The sequence below is a fragment of the Petaurus breviceps genome, unplaced genomic scaffold (assembly GCF_028583685.1).
Source record: "Petaurus breviceps papuanus isolate PSGF00001 unplaced genomic scaffold, PetGlider_PUasm1.0 90451, whole genome shotgun sequence".
In the NCBI taxonomy this organism is placed as follows: domain Eukaryota; kingdom Metazoa; phylum Chordata; class Mammalia; order Diprotodontia; family Petauridae; genus Petaurus; species Petaurus breviceps.
This window is the reverse complement of record NW_027187258.1, coordinates 1,544,444-1,560,338: the sequence shown is the minus strand read 5'-3', so window position 1 is coordinate 1,560,338 and position 15,895 is coordinate 1,544,444. Positions and strand designations below refer to the sequence as shown.

The following is a 15,895-nucleotide window of genomic DNA, read 5'->3' as shown; positions in this document are numbered from 1 at the left end:
AAGAACAGTTATTATTAATTGTTATGTGTTATGGAAAGAGGGCTATAGCAGAATGTCCCATGGAAGGCTCTGTGCTTTCTTTTCCATAAAGGCACAGATGACAGGCTCATCAAATTTGCAGATGTCACAAAACTGATACGCTGGCTGCCAGGGTGCTCTGGTCAGGTCACAAAGTCTTCAGTTCTGAGTACTGAATTTGAGGAAGGACATTGATAAACTGGCAAGTGTTCAGAAGACAAGGACCAGGATGCCATGTAGGGATTGGTAGAAGGAACTGGGGAAGCTAGATGGTGCTGCAGGAGATAGAGCATTGGGCTTGGTTGGAATTGGGACGACTCATCTTTGTGAGTTCAGATTTGGTTGGTCTCAGACACTTATGTGACCCTGGGCAAGTCACTTATCCCTGTTTACCTCAGTATCCTCATCTGTAAAGTGAACTGAAGGAAATTACAAACCACTTCAGTGTCTTTGCCAAGAAAACCCCAAATGGAGTCATGACTGAAAATGACCGAACAACAAAGAAGGAACTCGAAATGTTTGTCCTAGAGAAGAGAAGACTCCGAGGCAGCATAGGAGTTATCTCCAAGCATTCGAAGGGCTCTCATGTGGAAGAGGGATTAGCTTCGCTCTCCTTGGCCCACTGGACTGAACCAGAAGCAATGGGAGGAAGTTGAAAAGAAGTCAATTTTGGCTGGAGGTCAGGAGAAAGTCCCTCCCTCACAGTCAACGCTCTCCCTGAGTGGGTATGTGCCTCAAGAGTGGATGGATCCCCACCCTCTCCTTGGAGCTCTTCAGAAAGAGGCTGGATGACCATGTTGTAGGCAGGATTCTTGTTCAGGCACAGGTGGGCCTGGATGACCTCTGAGATCTCTCCCAGCATTGAGATTCTATGTGAACTGATAAATCTTGGGAACTGATTGGCGGTGACTGTGAAGGATGCCAACTGGTTGGTTGTTGTTTTTTTTAAGCAATTGGGGTTAAGTAACTTGCTCAAGGTTACACGGCCAGTTATTTCTGGGTGTGGTGCTAAGTATGTGAGCCCAGATTCGATCCCCAGGTCATCCCGACACTGGAGCCGGTGCTCTTACTCGCTGAGCCAACCGGTTTTAAATACAGCTAATAGATAGTATGCATGTGGATGGCTCATATCAAAATACTGAGGAGGAGCAGGTGTCTTAGGCAGGCTAAATGTGAGGTAGAGGTGGGACATCCAAATAGATACATCCTCCGGGCAGTTGGAGATGAAGTTCTGGATCTGGGGTGAGGTGAGGGCATTGACACAGGATAGTGGCAGTGAATGAAGTCACCAAGGGAGAAAGTGTAAAGAAAGAAGAGGCCTCCTCGGAAACAGCTAAATGAAGAACTGAAAAGGAGAATTGGTAACCCATGAAAGAGACATTGAAGAGGAACGGTTAAAGAGGTAGGAGGTGAACCAGGAGCCTGTGGGGTTTCAATGGCTAAAGTAAAGGAGGGGATCCCTTCTGTTAGAAGGGACATTTGGAACTACTGAGTGTTGCAGGGAAGTTAGGAAGGATGAAGACTGAATAAAAGACTATGGGATTTGTCTGACAGGAAGGCACTGGGGACTATAGAGAGCACTCTAGTTTTAGCACCATGGTAAGATCAGAAGCCCAAGTGGGTAGTATAGAAGTAAAGGCAGCATCGGAGGTAAGCTACTCCCTGAAGTTAACAATGTGAAGGAACTGGAAACTGGATCACTGTTTCTGGAAAACCATTTGGAACTCTGCAAGAAAAGCTATTGGGTTGTCCAAAAGTTTGCAGTGGCATTATTTGTAATAACAAAAACCTGGAAAGGAAATGTCTACCCAAAGATTGAGGAATGACTGAAACAATTCTGATATGCAAATATCATGGAATATGCCTGAACCATAAAGAAGACAAATAACAAGAATTTGAATGAACATGGGAAGTCTTGTATGAAGAGATGCCGAGGGAAGAAAAACCAGTATACCCCACCAGCCTCACTCAGTTCATCAACTCGGCAGAGAGGCAAGAAACTCCGTCAATTACATTAGTCCCTGTTCCGAATCAGAAGACCCCAAGGTAAGGGGTACAGCCCCCTTTCTGTCTGCAATAGAGAAATAGCAAAGGTACTTTGTAATGGGATTTATTGGCGTGTTTGTGAGGTATCTTTTTTGTCCTAACAAACTTGTATACAGCAATCCACTTAGAAGGCCCTAGGTGGGCCCTTGGAAACGAACTAGTCGTCAGGAAAAAGTTGCGGTCCTGAAAGCTGGATGACTTGGCCACGGTCTCTGAGCCAGTAAGTGGCAGAGCTTGGAATCAATCCTGGCTCCCTGCCTGGGAGCTCGAGATTTGCAGGTCAAGGCCAGAAGCTGATAGCTGCCACTTTCCAGCTGTGTGGCCCGGGGCAAGTCACTGAATCTTTCGAGGTCCCTTTCATCCTCTAGCGGACTGCAAGAGTGGGCCTTTTTTTTCTGCCCTTTCACGACAGTGCCAGCTGGACAAGGTGGCTGGCCTTGGGAGGCAAAGTGGCCTCTTGGGCAGTTAGGGACCTGAGCTTGGAGGCGAGGGTCCTGGGCTCAAAGCCCGTCTCCACAAGCATGTCCTCGACCCACTGCTTGACCCTGGGAGAGTCACCTCGACCCTCCGAATCTCAGTTTCCCTGCCTGCAAAATGAAGGGATTGGACTTGTGATCCCACCCTCACTCCCAGCAGCTCTCGCACCTCCGAACCGAGGCTGAAGGGGGCACGGAAGGAGCGGAGACCTCAGAGGCCCACAGGCGGCTTCCTGCCGTACTCCGGCGTCCTCCACCACCCGGTCGGCCCAGCTAGTGTAGGACTAGGACGGGCGGGGAGAGTAGGGGCGCGGAGGGGCGGGCCGGACCGGGCCGGGCCGGGCGGTCGCCCTGGAGCACGCTGGGAATTGTAGTACACCGCCCCCAGCACCCAGGAGGAGCCCCGGAGAGAGCATGCGCGAAGGGCCCCTCGGGCGAGTGGTAAACAGAGACGTCAGGCTGGGGGTGCTGCTTGTGGGATCAAAACAAAAGGGGAAGGCGGGCTGGGGGGCGCGGGGTGCTCAGGGCGCGAGTCCGGGACGGAGGGGCTGAGGCCCCGAGGGCCGGGCCGGGAGGGGGCCGGCGCGGGCGGGCGGGGGGAGGGGCGAGTGGGGGCCGGCCGGGGGAGGGGGTAAGAAGAGCCATGCCATGCGTGACTCGGTGCCCCGGGGAGGAGGAGGCGGCGGCGGCGGCAGCAGTGGGAAGGGAGGCTGGCTGAGAGTGGCCCGGACCGGGGCAGGCTCCTGGGACTAGCCGCCTTGCAGGCACGTCTGGGGAGGAGCCCCCGGGGCACCACCGCCGCCTCCGCCGCCGCCGCCTCAGCAGCAGCAGCAGTAGGGGCAGCAGGGGCAGCAGGGGCAGGCGCCCCCCTCGTGGCCGGCCAGCCGGCCGGAGCCACTAATCTGCCGGGGGGAGGAAGAGGAGGAGCAGGAGTAGCAGCAGCAGCAGGAGGAGGAGGAGGAGGAGGGATGGGCCGGGAGCCCCGGGCCCCCCTCGCCCCTGCCGCCGCCCCCCGGGCCGGCCCCCCAGAGTGCTGAGCCCCCCGAGCGAGGCCAGCCCCACCACGCATGGAGCCCGGCGGCCAGCGGGATGGGGAGCCCGGGCAGGGGGCGGCGCGCGCGCTGGACGTCGACCCCGATTTTGAGCCCCAGAGCCGGCCCCGCTCGTGCACATGGCCCCTTCCCCGGCCCGAGCCCGCGACTCTGGGGCCCGAGGGGCGGCCTGAACCCGGGCCGCCGCTGCTGTTGCTGCCGCCGCCGCCGCCGCCGCCGCGGCCGCCGCTGCCCGAGCCCGGGGGGGGGCCCGGAGCCGCCGGCCGCCTAGGGGCCCCCGGCGGGGCAGCCGCCGCCGCCGCCGCCGTCGCCGCCGCCGCCGCCGCCGCCGCCGCCACGGGGCCCCGCAAGGGTGGCTCCCGCCGGAACGCCTGGGGAAACCAGTCGTACGCCGAGCTCATTAGCCAGGCCATTGAGAGCGCCCCAGAGAAGCGCCTGACGCTGGCCCAGATCTACGAGTGGATGGTCCGCTCCGTGCCTTACTTCAAGGACAAGGGCGACAGCAACAGCTCCGCCGGATGGAAGGTACTGCGTCCCCACTCCCTCCCCTCCCTCCCCCCCCCTCCCCGCCCCCCCAGGGACCCCTCTCCACCCAATGCGGGCCGGGGCAGTCGGGCAGACAGGGGCGGACGGGGGCGACGGCTGCCCTGCGCTGCCCTCCCCTCTCCTCCCTTGCTGTCCCCTCCCCTCCCCTGCCCTGCCCTGCCCTCCTTCTGCCGCCGCCGCCGCCGCTGCCTCGGTGGGGACGTGCTGCTGCAGAGCTCTTTTGGCCCTGGTGAGGAGGGGGCCCGGGGTGGGGGGGTTGGATGGGGGAGGTGGCAGAGGGGAGAATCCGTCCGGGAGCACCGCAGAGACAGGGCCCGAGGGGGAAAGGCTAGGCAGGCAATGATTGCAGCCCCTCTAGGGCAGAGAGGAGCCCCTGGGGAGGCAGCACTGCGGGCACCACCTGTTGTGCCCAGGGCTGCCGAGTGTCCGGGCCTTTGCCCGAACTGTCTTGGGCACAGCAGAGGAGGGGCTCTCCATCCATTCATCCATTCGGTGATGGGGAAGGGCCCTTCTAGGTCTCAAATTCTGGGATGTTATCTGGAGGTAGAGACCGTGGGAGCTATCCTAGCTAGCATCATTACAGAATGATGGGGGTGCGGGGAGAAGGGGTTGAGCGGCAGGGTGCCCCCTCCTAAGGGGGGGGGGCACCTCCCTAGAGATGGCCTTCGAACTGAGACTCATGAGGCTTATAAAGCTATAGCCCTGAAAGGGGGTGGTGGGGGTGGATTTCTCCAAGGTTCTGGCTGCTGCTGCTGCTGCCACGGCAGCGTTTGCCTGAATACCCCCCCCCCCTTCCCAACCAGCTGTGGCAGCCTGCACCTGCAGCTGGCACAAAGGGCAGGGTAATCACCAGCCCCTGGGCAAAGAAGGTAGAGACTCAGGACCAGACTGTCCCTAGGGATTGAAGGCCTACTCTGTGCAAGGCTCTGATCAGTGCTGCAGGCACTGATAGACTGAAATGCTGGCCTTGCCAAACCAAGGTGCAGCCCCCCAGGCAGCCTGCTCTACACTCTGAAAACAAACCACTGGTCTTCTCCCATGACCTGGCTTGGATTCTGAGGAAGGGCCTCTGGTTCCTCACTGCTCAGGGTTAGAGGGGCTTCTCCTCTTTCTCCAGTTGGGCTGAGGGGCTCCAAGCTCAAGATGGCCCTGTCATCCCATCTGAGTCTGGGGCCACAGATTGGGGGGGGGGGGGGTCTGGTCTGGTCTGGTCTAGTCTGGTCATGTCATGCTTGAACTAGCTTCTTTGGCTGAAGTCCAGATTGTCAATGTCGCCCAGTTTGGTTATAAGGATAATTGCGATTTCCTGAGCTCCTTACCAACATGATGTCATTGGAACATCACAGCAGCTCTGTGACGTGGGGGCAGGCACTAGGGTGTTACCCCTCTTTGACAGTGAAAAAGCTAAGACCTAGAGAAGGGAAATGATTTGCTCCAAGTCACACAGCTAAGTGGCAGAGGCAGGATCTGAACTCAGTTCTTCCTGACTCCAGATTGGACAGCCCCACTACTAGGTCCCCCTGTCTGAACCCCAGTAGGGGCCAATAGAATCCTGTAGGATTGGGAGCCCAATGATTAGGCTGCCTGCCCCCACACTGGAGGAGAGGTGCATTTCCAGGGGCTGTTCAGCTGATCTCTCCACAGGAAAGGTCAGGCCTCAGCTTCCTAAAGCAGCTGGGTCTTGTGAGAGCTAGAGGGGAGAGAAAGGATGTGCCTGAGGAGCTGGAAGGAGCAAGGGGCCAGCCATTGGGCCGAGGTTCATTTTGCTCCCATCCAGAATCTGCAGCTTTGTGGCGTGTGTTGCTAAGAGCCCAGCCTGGCTGAGGAGGTGGGAGGGGGGGGCTCTCTCAGATGACGTCAGTCAGTATCAGGGTGGCCATGGCAGCAGTGGTGCCCTCACTCTAGTGTCCCCAAAAGGAACATGGGAAAAAAAACCCTCTCATCAGTGAAGCAGTCATGAGGCCGGCTGAAGGCTAGAGGGATTGGGCTCTGCCACGGAGTCCATCCCCCACAATGGGAGTCTTTAGGTCCTGGGACAACAGAATTTTAGAACATCTGAGCTGGAGGGAATTTCAGGAGTGTTAATCCCAAATGAAAAATTCCTGCTTTAGAGCTCCAGCTCTGACACTTTCTCTTTTTATAAATTAGCTGGGAAAGGGACCCTCTTTGAGCCTCAGTTTCTTTATCTGTAAAATAGAGCCAGTAATTTTGCTGCTACCTGTCCCTGGAAGGGTTGTTATGAGGAAAAGGCTGTAGAAATGGGACCTATTAGCTTTGCCAACACCTCCTCTGATTTTACAAATGAGGAAGGTTTGTGATTCATGGCCAAATTGGGGGGGGGGGGGCAAACTTACTGGGAGGAGTCCAGGATACTGTGATTAGAGCTCAAGGTTAGGAAGGTCTTACAAGCTGGCTACTGGTTCACTGCATTGGCTTTGTGGCTTCTCTAAGCTTAAGGTGGCATGGCCACTTCAGTCTGCTAGCTGGGAACTAAGCAAGTTCATTCCCCTCCCTGGCTTGCCTCACTTTCCCTATCTGCCAAATGAGAGTATTGGACTAGATTACCAGGAGGAAACTAATTTGGGGAGGGGGCATGGAAAGGCTCTGCCAACCCTTGGCCCCCAGCCTTGGTGTTAACACTGGCAGAGCCGGGATAGGGCACCTAGGAACAGATGGGAGGGACCCTGAGGGGAACCCCATGATCATTGCCATCTGGGAGAGGAAAACATTTAATCAGCTAATCAACTAAGATGTACCAAGTGTCTAGCATGTGTCCTTTGATGTGCAGCTAGACAGACACCCCAAGAGGAGGAAGAGTTAAGAAAAGGGCTCTACCTCAGAATGCTTCCGATCTAGTCGGGCACAAAAGCCCAAAACTCGGGAAGTAATCAGTCATCAGTCAGCAAGCGTTTAGGGGGCACACTGCGTGCCAGGCATTGAGCTAAGAACTGGGGCAGCCCAAAGGCCAAATCAAAGTCTGCCTTAAACTCAAGTGGAGGAGACGAACATGAGGGAGATGACCGAGTGCATTCCTGCCAGATCCACATAGGGCGATCTGAGAGGGGAGAGCTCCAGCAGGCAGTAATGAAGTGCCCAATTGTGTGGGACAGACAGGCCAGAGCAGGGCCTTCCCTAGAGGACACACACAGGGAAGGTATTCAAGGAGGAGGTGAGCCTTGGGATGGGAAGTGGAGAGAAAGCAGAGCTTTACAGACAGGCGGACAACATGAGTGAAGGTGGGGAAAAGCTGGTGTGGCCATGGAGCCTGGCCCAGCCAGCCTGTGGGCCATGTGGGAGAGAAGAGGAGGAGGAGAGGAGGGCATCTGGGAAGCCAAGGAAGGTGGCTCTTCCACGGGGGTTTGGCGATCCCAGTATGTACTGATAGACTAGCTAGGTAGCACCACTACAAATGGAGCACTGGGCTGGAGATACGAAGACCTTAGTTCAGATGTTCGGTTCAGTTCAGACATAGCCCAGCTGTGTGACCCTGGGCAAGTCACTTCACCTCTGCTTGCCTCAGTTTCCTCATCTGTAAAATGGGGATACCAAGGGCACCTACTTCACAGAGTTATTGTGAGGATCATTTGAGATAAAATTTGTAAGACACTTAGCACAGTGCCTGGCACATAGGGGGTGTTCCATAAATCTTACCCATGATGAGGTTTTGACCTGCAGTGGCTCTCAGTCCTCAGTTGATTCAGAGAACAGACGCAAGACTGAGCTGGTCCAGTCCAAGCTTGTACTTCATGAGATATTTGGAAGGATATAGGATTTCCAGATTGTGACCGCATCCTCTGGAAGTGGCTGCTTCTCCTCCTCCTCTTCCTTCTCTTCCTCTCCTTCCTTTCCTCCCTCTCCTCTTCCTTTTTCTCTTCTCTTCTTCTTCCTCTCCTCCTCTTCTTCCTCCCCCTCTTCTTTCTCCTCCTTCTTCCTCTCCTCCTTCTCTCCTAGTATAGAAATTCTCTCCATTAACTCAAGTCAGCCAGTCATTTGTAAATTTGCCTCAGAGAGTTGCCTGGGACAATGTCATATTAAGCGATTTAACCAGGGTCACATAGTGGATATGTGCAGGGCTTGAATCCAGGTCTCCAGGGCCAACTTTGTGTCCACTCCTCTATGCTGCCTCTCTCTTCTTCTTTTCAAAGTTCATTCATTGATTCCTTCATTTCTTTAATCAAAGTGATGACAGTCACTCACACTTGAATACCATCTGTTAGTTGATATGGGCACATTCACCCTACCAACAACCCTCTCAACCTGGGGGCCGACTTAGCTAAAGTCACCAGGCTAATAGAGTGCCAGAGCTGGGATGGAAGCCCAAGTCTTGTGCCTCCCCTACCCACCTTGCTTATTGCTGTCTCTCACTCTTAGGCCTCCTTTTCCAGTCCTGACGCAATTGGCCATGGCTTGGGTGTTCCTTTGGATGTATACACCCACCATCTGCTTTTCTGTCTCCCTTTGGGTTATTGGAAAACATTCTGCAATGGGGAGACCTTGGAGGGCAGCGAGGCCACCTCCCACCCCATTCTATTGATGAGGAAATCGAGGTCCAAAAGAAGGGACTTGTTCAAAGTGACTTAGCTAATAAATAGCAGCTGTTTGGGCTGGTTTGGGCTGGGATGCTGCTTCTTCTCCAAGTGCAACAAAGCCTGGTTTGCCATCATATGTGACAGCATCCATGGAATGATGTCTGGGATAAGAATGATGATGGTGGACGCGAGCCCCCTTATGTCTATAGGGTCTGGCATGATTCCTCCAATTTGACAGATGAGGAAACTGAGGCTCTGTGTATGTGTCTCCTCAGGCAAGCTCTTTCCACTTCAGTACACTGTTGTCTCATCCTCGTGGCCCATAAACTGCCCTCAACCCTGCAACCCTGCATTGAGGGAATGGGGCAGGGGAATGGCCCGCCCCTCCGGCAACCTTGTGTCCCTCTCTAATGTGCTGCCCCAGCCCTCCTCACTCTGCTCAGCCCCCAACTGTGGGCTGTGGAGGTAGGATGAGAGAGTACAGCATTCGAAGCTTCCAGGGGCCAGGCTGGACGACTGCGGACGGGAGGATCTTCGGGTTAGCACCCTGCCTTCCCAGGGATCCCAGTCCATTTCAGTCGGGCCAGCCACCTCCAGGGCTGCCTCAGTCCTGACTCTCCCCCCTTGCCCTTTCTGTGCCCCTACAGAACTCTATTCGGCACAACCTCTCCCTGCATAGCAAGTTCATCAAGGTCCATAACGAGGCTACAGGCAAGAGCTCTTGGTGGATGCTGAACCCCGAGGGCGGCAGGAGTGGGAAGGCCCCCCGAAGAAGGGCAGCCTCCATGGACAACAGCAGCAAGCTGACCCGCGGCCGGGTCAAGGCCTCCAAGAAGAAGACTGCGGCCCTGCCCGAGGGGGCTGAGGGCCCCACCCCTGCCAGCCCTGGGAGCTACTACCCCAAATGGCCAGGTAGCCCCAGTCCACGGAGCCCCGATGACTCTGAGGTGTGGACGGCCTTCCGCCCACGCAGCAGCTCCAATGCCAGCATGGCCAGTGCCCGACTGTCCCCCATGGGGACAGGGCTGGGACCAGAGCCTGAAGGGGGGGTGGCTGAGGAGGAAGTGCTGGCCTCCCTCACTTACCCGGGCAATGTCCCCCCAACAGTCAATGAGGAGGTTGAGCTTCTGGACGGGCTCAATCTCACAACCCCAAGGCCCCTTTTGCCCCAGGGGGCTGCCTCGGGCTTTTCCCTGCAGCCTGCGGGGGGCTCTGGCCCCCCAGCGGCCTTTACTGGCCCCCTGTTTGGCCCTTCTGAGGGGGCTCTGCCACCTGGGGAAGGGCGCTTCTCCAGCTCCCAGACTCTGGAGGCCCTGCTCACCTCTGATCCCCCACCCTCCACCGATATCCTTATGACCCAAGTGGACCCCATCCTCCCCCAACCGTCAGCTCTTCTTCTGCCTGGGGGGCTGCCTGCTTCCAGCCCACTGCCTCCAGGAGTCAGCCTGGGCCCTAAGCCCTTGGAAAGCCAAGGGCCTGGCCCTCTGCCTCCTGCCCTTGCCCTGATAGCACCACCTGTGGGCATGGAAAGTACTCCTGCCCCTAAGGCCCCAGAGCCTGCTGTGCCTCCTCTCTCCGATGAAGCTACAGACCAAGACCAAATGCCCCAGGACCTGGACCTAGATGTGTACATAGAGAACCTGGAGTGTGATATGGATCACATTATCAGCGACCTAGTGGATGGAGGCGAAGGGTTGGATTTCAACTTTGAGCCTGGTTCGGGAGCTCCTAGTTATCCCAACAACTCCCAGCCCTCCACCCACTCCTGGGTCCCCAGCTAAGTCTGACCAGGTAGGAGAACAGAGAAGCCAGGTGGCCTGGGGAAGGGGGATGGGAGCAGGGAGGGGAAGGAGAGCCAACCCCCTCCCAGAGGGCTGTGGTACGACTCCACATGGGCCACAGGGCCCCAGTCCCTCCCTCTTACCCCTGTCTCTGTCTCTCCTCCAACAGGTCCCTGGACCATAGCTGGGAGCTCCTTCCCCTGCCCCCACCCCCAAGAAGGAGCCGAGAATGTCCCTTTTCCTTCCTACCCTTGGTCCTTCCCCCGGGGCCAGAGCCCCTCAGGTCCGGGCATGGGGGACTTATAAATGTCCAACTGCTTTCAAGGGGGTATCTGAGGGGTGGGAGGGAGGGGGTTATTCTCACTGTGCCAACAGGGGCTAAGGCCCCCCCTCCCCCCTCCCAGGAGCCACCCTCTGCCTCTGTTCCCTTCCCCCTGCCCCCCATGAGCGTCCCTGGGCGCTGCCACACACACTCACCACGCATATACACACACACACTCCCCCAAAGGCTTTGGGGCTGCTGCCGGGGCAGGCAGTGCTCCTGGGAATGTGAAGCCGCTAGTGGCCTTACCCCTGCCTTTGGGAGCAGGACTTTTTGTAGAGAGCTTTATCCAGGCAGGCTAGGCTGGGCCAGGGAGGGCTAGGCTGTTCTGGGCTAGGCTAGGCCAGGCCAGGCCAGGCTGAGCTGGGCCAGCCTAGGCTGAACTAGGCTGGGCTAGGCTGGGCCAGGGAGGGCTAGGCTGTGCTGGGCTAGGCTAGGCCAGGCCAGGCCAGGCTGAGCTGGGCCAGCCTAGGCTGGACTAGGCTGGGCTAGGCTGGGTTGGGCTGGGCTAGGCTAGGCTAAACTAGGGCAGGCCAGGCTGGGCTGAGCTGGGCTAGGTTAGGCTGGACTAGGCTGGGCTGAGCCAAACTAAGCTGGGCTCAGCTCGTTCCCTCCCTCCCCATCTGCTCACTCACTCTGCTCAGTTGAGCCCAATCGGCCACAGCCAGCCAGGGCCTGGGTTTTTTTTATGCAGTGATCCCCAAACTGGGGGTAGGTGGGGGCAGGGCCAGAGGAGGGCCCAAGCCTGAGCCCTGGAGTAGCCAGCCAGGCCAAGGCAAGCCTTTGGAAAGCTGCAGATAACCTAAAAGCTTTTTATAAACTTTTTACGATATATAAACCAAGTATAGAGATTTTAACAGAGAGGCAAGGTGCTAGGGATTGGGGGGGGGATTGCTTTTCTTTGTGAAGGCTTTATAATCGTGACACAAGGCAAACACTACAGACAGCAGACAGACAGACAGACACATCCAGATGCTAGGGAAGGAGAGTCAGTCCCTGGCAAGCCCCAGGGGAAAGGGGGAGAGAAACTGCAGAAAGATGGAACAGCCTGGTCTCCCCAGGAAGGCCAAGGGGGCTGGGGGGGGGGCCTGTGGTGGCTTAGGGAAGGATCCCCCATTTGTTCGGAGAAGGAAGGAGCTGAAGTGCCCTGGGTCCAGGGCCAGTCTTCAGTCCTGGGAGCTCCTGCCTGGGCACTGGACTCAGTGCCGCTGCCGCCACCACCGCTGCCGCTGCTGCTCCTGCTCCCACTGCTGCTGCCGCCGCTGCTGCCGCCGCCGCCACCACCACCACCACCACCACCACCACCACTACCACCAACACCGCTAGGGCTGGGGGATGACTTGGGTGGGTGTCTAGAGACCTCCCTCCTCAGATCCTTGGCCAGCTCTTCCCCCAGCTCCCTCAGCACAGTCCCCTGCCCCTCCCTGCTGTGGGTTCCCATCGTGTCCTGGGTCCTGCCCAGATTGTGTCGATGTATGTATGTACTAGATCCAAGTGAGAAAGTGTGTCAAATGATTAAATTAAATAAATGGAGACATAAATAAATAAATGGAAACCTAAAGAAATCAAGAAATACCTAGAGCTGGCCCTGCTTTCTGCTGCCTCCCTGTCTTCCATGGTACTGGGGAAACCAGGTGCAGTCAGGAGGTGACAGGACCTCCAGCAGGCCCTGCCTCATGTTCCCAATCTGCCCACTGGCCCCCTTCTCTCTGATACATACCTCCACCCTCTGCCCTCATCGAGGTGAGGGGTTGGAAAAAAAAAACCTTAGCAGTCCACTGAGTCAGCCTCCAAGCTGAGGTGAGAATTCCACCCAGGACAGAGAAGTCATCAACTTTTTTTTTTTTAAGCAATTGGGGTTAACTTGCTCAAGGTTACATGGCCAGGTGTTTCTGGGTGGGTGCTAAGTGTCTGAGCCCGGATTCGATCCCAGGTTATCCTGATTCTGGGGCCAGTGCTCTTACTCACTGAGCCACCTGGCCACCCCTGAAGTCATCAGTTCTTAAGGCAGCCTATCCCATTGTTGGGTGCCTCCCAGTTCACGTTAGGGAGCCTAGAGCAGTGTGGGACTCCTACCCCCTACTGTTGACCTCTCTTTGAATAGTGAATTCTGTAACCATGATTATGGCCCTTGGCCACCTCAAGGTTACACGTGCTGGGGTCTTTCAGCTGACCCTCCCCGAGGATGTTAGGGCAGCTTCCTTCCTGGCCTTCCCTTTCTGGATATTGATTGCCATTGGCCCTTCTTAAAAGATGGCTCCCAGAGCTGAACCCAGTCCTGCAATAAATGTGCTCTTACCTAGGGCTCAGGAGAGGGACTCTTGGGTGCCTTGTATGAAACCTGTGTCTGTTCCTCTGTTCCCCCACCTCATCAGACACTTCATGGAGCCTGCAGCTCACCACAAGCCCCCAAGTCTTGTCCACAGGAACATGAATTGGTCTGTCTACAGCAGGTGCTGGGCCAGCAAGGAGGGCCCACCCTTTATTGATTCACTTAACGGTGTTTATCTTTCTTGCGGGTGGTTTCGAGTTTAGTCTTGCGAAGTGTAGATGTAGAAACCCCCCTTCGAGTGGCTGCCTCTTTCACCACTGTCCCTGATGTTCTCACTCGTCTTGTAGTTTTGGTCTGGATGGGGAAGGAGGACAGTTATTGAGCTGTTGGCTCTGGAAGCCTGACCTTGGAGGCCAGGGGGCGGGGCAAAGAATGCACATTAGGGGTGTGGGGAGGTAGGGCCAACAAGTCTCACCTGAATGTTCACGGAAGATTCTATGGGAGTGATTTTCTTGGCTTCCTGGGCACGAAGCATCTTTATTCGTCTCTTTTCCAGATAGTTACACTGTGATTTAAGGGCATCTGGGCCCAGAAATGAAACTTGAGTTCCCTGGTCAATGAGAAAATGGCCTATCTTCCTTATGGTCACTAAGACTCACTGAGACCCCACCTTAGCCTAACCTGTGCCCTCTGCATTGGGATTTCTTCACCTTAGCCTGGAATGGACAGCAGCCTCACCCCAATGCAAGCACAAATGATTAAGGCCACACCTGAACCCGGGCTTTCTCTTCTGTTCTGTGCTGGTGAGGAACAGGACCAGAGGCCCATGTAGCATGAGCTTGGCCCTAGCCTAGGCAGCCCATAGCCATGGGAATAGGAAAACGAGGGGGCAGACACAGAGGAAGATGGCCATGATGAAGGTCGAGGAGCTGGGCTGCAGGGGACCTGGCACATGGCACACATGCACAGGACTAGCTAGTTTGGTCCATTAACTCCCTTCAGGTCATCCCTCCCTCTTCCAGTCTTTGCTGCACAACCTGAGTATATGACCTTCCTCCTGGGGCCCCTCCCATCACTAAATGGCTAGAGGGCAGGAGGAGCCAAGTCCCTGGGATCTTAGTACACAGCAGCAGCCCCTTAGGAGGTATCAGTGTCAAAAAGCCCCCCCCACATTAGGCCTGGCCCTAGTCCTTCTAGGGCCCCCAGTCCACCCACCATCTTGTCCTCAGGGCCCTGTCTCTCTAGTGACTCCCCGCCTCACCCCATCATGATCCATACCCAATAGCTCTTTCTGTGGTTCCTTCAGCAGGGGCACAAAAGCCCTGTAGGCATTTTCATATGGAGTCCCTGCAAATAGAGCTTTGAGCTGCCCCCCAGGTAGAAACCCTACCCCAGCCAAGCTCTTAGACTTTCAGACCCCAGCTGGAATCCCCCCCCCCCCCCCCCCTGTTTTTTCTCTTGGTCCAGAGGCTGACCTTTATATTCTCTCCTCAAGACAGGGACTGGAATGGGAAGAGGGAGGGACTTACCCTCTCCTGAGGTCCATGCTTCATCAGAACACCCTGAGCTTAGGGCCAGAAGGCAGCTCAGAGGAAGAAACAGGGCCAGAACAGTGACAAGACTTGCCTAAGGTCACACAGCTCTAAAGTGGCAGAGATCAAATTTGAACACTGAAGCCTGGGTCCCTTCAGCTCCAAGGTAAGGTCCTAGATTAGGCCCCTTGGGGACACTCCATGGGACAATAATAAACAGTACCCTGGGGAGGGGAGAGGAGGGGAACTTTAATCTAGCTGGGGGGGAACAGCTACCAAGTTCCTACCTGGTGGTCCACGTTCCACCTTACAAATGTAATAGGCTTTTCTGGCTTTGAGGAATTTGGTGGCTGATTCCCCAGGAAATTTCACCAGAAACAGGAGCTTCAGAATCTTAGCCTCATCGCAAAGGTCAATGAGTTCTGTGGGAAAAGCAAAGGGAGGCTTCAAAGGGAGAACAGAAGGGCAAGGAAGGGCTCCCCTTGTGGCCCAGGATCAGGTTGGGGGGTGGGGGCTTCCTCCAATGCTCCTTCGGGGTGGGCACTCTCCTGTGCCCAGCCCCAGCTGCTGACTCCTCACCTGAATCAGGCAACCCCACTTTCTTTCGAACATAATGCAAAAGTAGCAGGACTGAGCAGTTGGTGTTGACCAGAAATTGCTGTTTGTCTGGAAGACACACAAGGGCAGGGGACATGGGAGCCCTCCTTTGGGAGTGCCGGAAGGGTGACAAGGGGGAGTGAGAGGCCACAGCCCTGCCTGCTCCCAAGTCCCGTGGCCAGTCATGTGACACTGGGGAAGACCCTCCCCCGGACTTCTAGAAGGGGTTCGAGGCTGGTGTGAAGCTCAGGTGAGATGGAAGCACCAACATCAGGGCTCTTCGTGGAGCTTCCTCCAATGGTCCTGAAGCTCTCCCCCTTACCTCCATGCTTGATGCAAATGAACATGTCCATCAGCCTGATTTTCTGTCTCCAGAGGGGAGCTAAAGAGCCATACAGAACTCAAGGCCTGCTGGACACTGACAGGGATGAGGAATGGAGTGTCAGGCTGGATATGGATCCCATAGGCTGCTCAGGGGCAGAGGTGGGCTGGGGAGTGGAGGCCCTGGAGGCTAACCAGCAGGATCATGGGTGGGGCCCAGTACTCTCAGTGATTATGATGTCAGGCAAAGATGATGAGATGGCTTGTGTGCTCTGTGTAGAGAGGGCAACTGGGGCAGGGTCACAAAGAGATCAGGGGTTGAGGAGGCCCAGTCCAACTCGAGGCTAGCTCCCAGAGTGGGCAAAGAAGGCTCCTAGAGAAACGTACCTTTGCCCATCCCCCA

The 15,895-nt window shown here is 56.2% G+C and overlaps 2 protein-coding genes across 2 annotated transcripts; one reads left to right on the top strand and one right to left on the bottom strand.

Annotated features, from left to right (window-relative positions):
* Window positions 1–3,509: 3,509 nt before the first annotated feature.
* FOXO4 (forkhead box O4) lies at window positions 3,510–12,343 on the top strand. The gene is made up of 3 exons (XM_069062431.1): window positions 3,510–4,117; window positions 9,315–10,458; window positions 10,618–12,343. The coding sequence occupies exons 1-2, from the start codon at window positions 3,608–3,610 to the stop codon at window positions 10,446–10,448; spliced, it is 1,644 nt and encodes a 547-aa protein (XP_068918532.1). The 5' UTR covers window positions 3,510–3,607; the 3' UTR covers window positions 10,449–10,458; window positions 10,618–12,343.
* Window positions 12,344–13,264: 921 nt separating this feature from the next.
* Window positions 13,265–15,518, bottom strand: CUNHXorf65 (chromosome unknown CXorf65 homolog). The gene is made up of 6 exons (XM_069062366.1): window positions 15,494–15,518; window positions 15,154–15,240; window positions 14,862–14,996; window positions 14,321–14,389; window positions 13,518–13,624; window positions 13,265–13,396 (listed from the first exon to the last, which is right to left on the bottom strand). The coding sequence occupies exons 1-6, from the start codon at window positions 15,516–15,518 to the stop codon at window positions 13,265–13,267; spliced, it is 555 nt and encodes a 184-aa protein (XP_068918467.1).
* Between the last annotated feature and the right edge of the window lie 377 nt (window positions 15,519–15,895).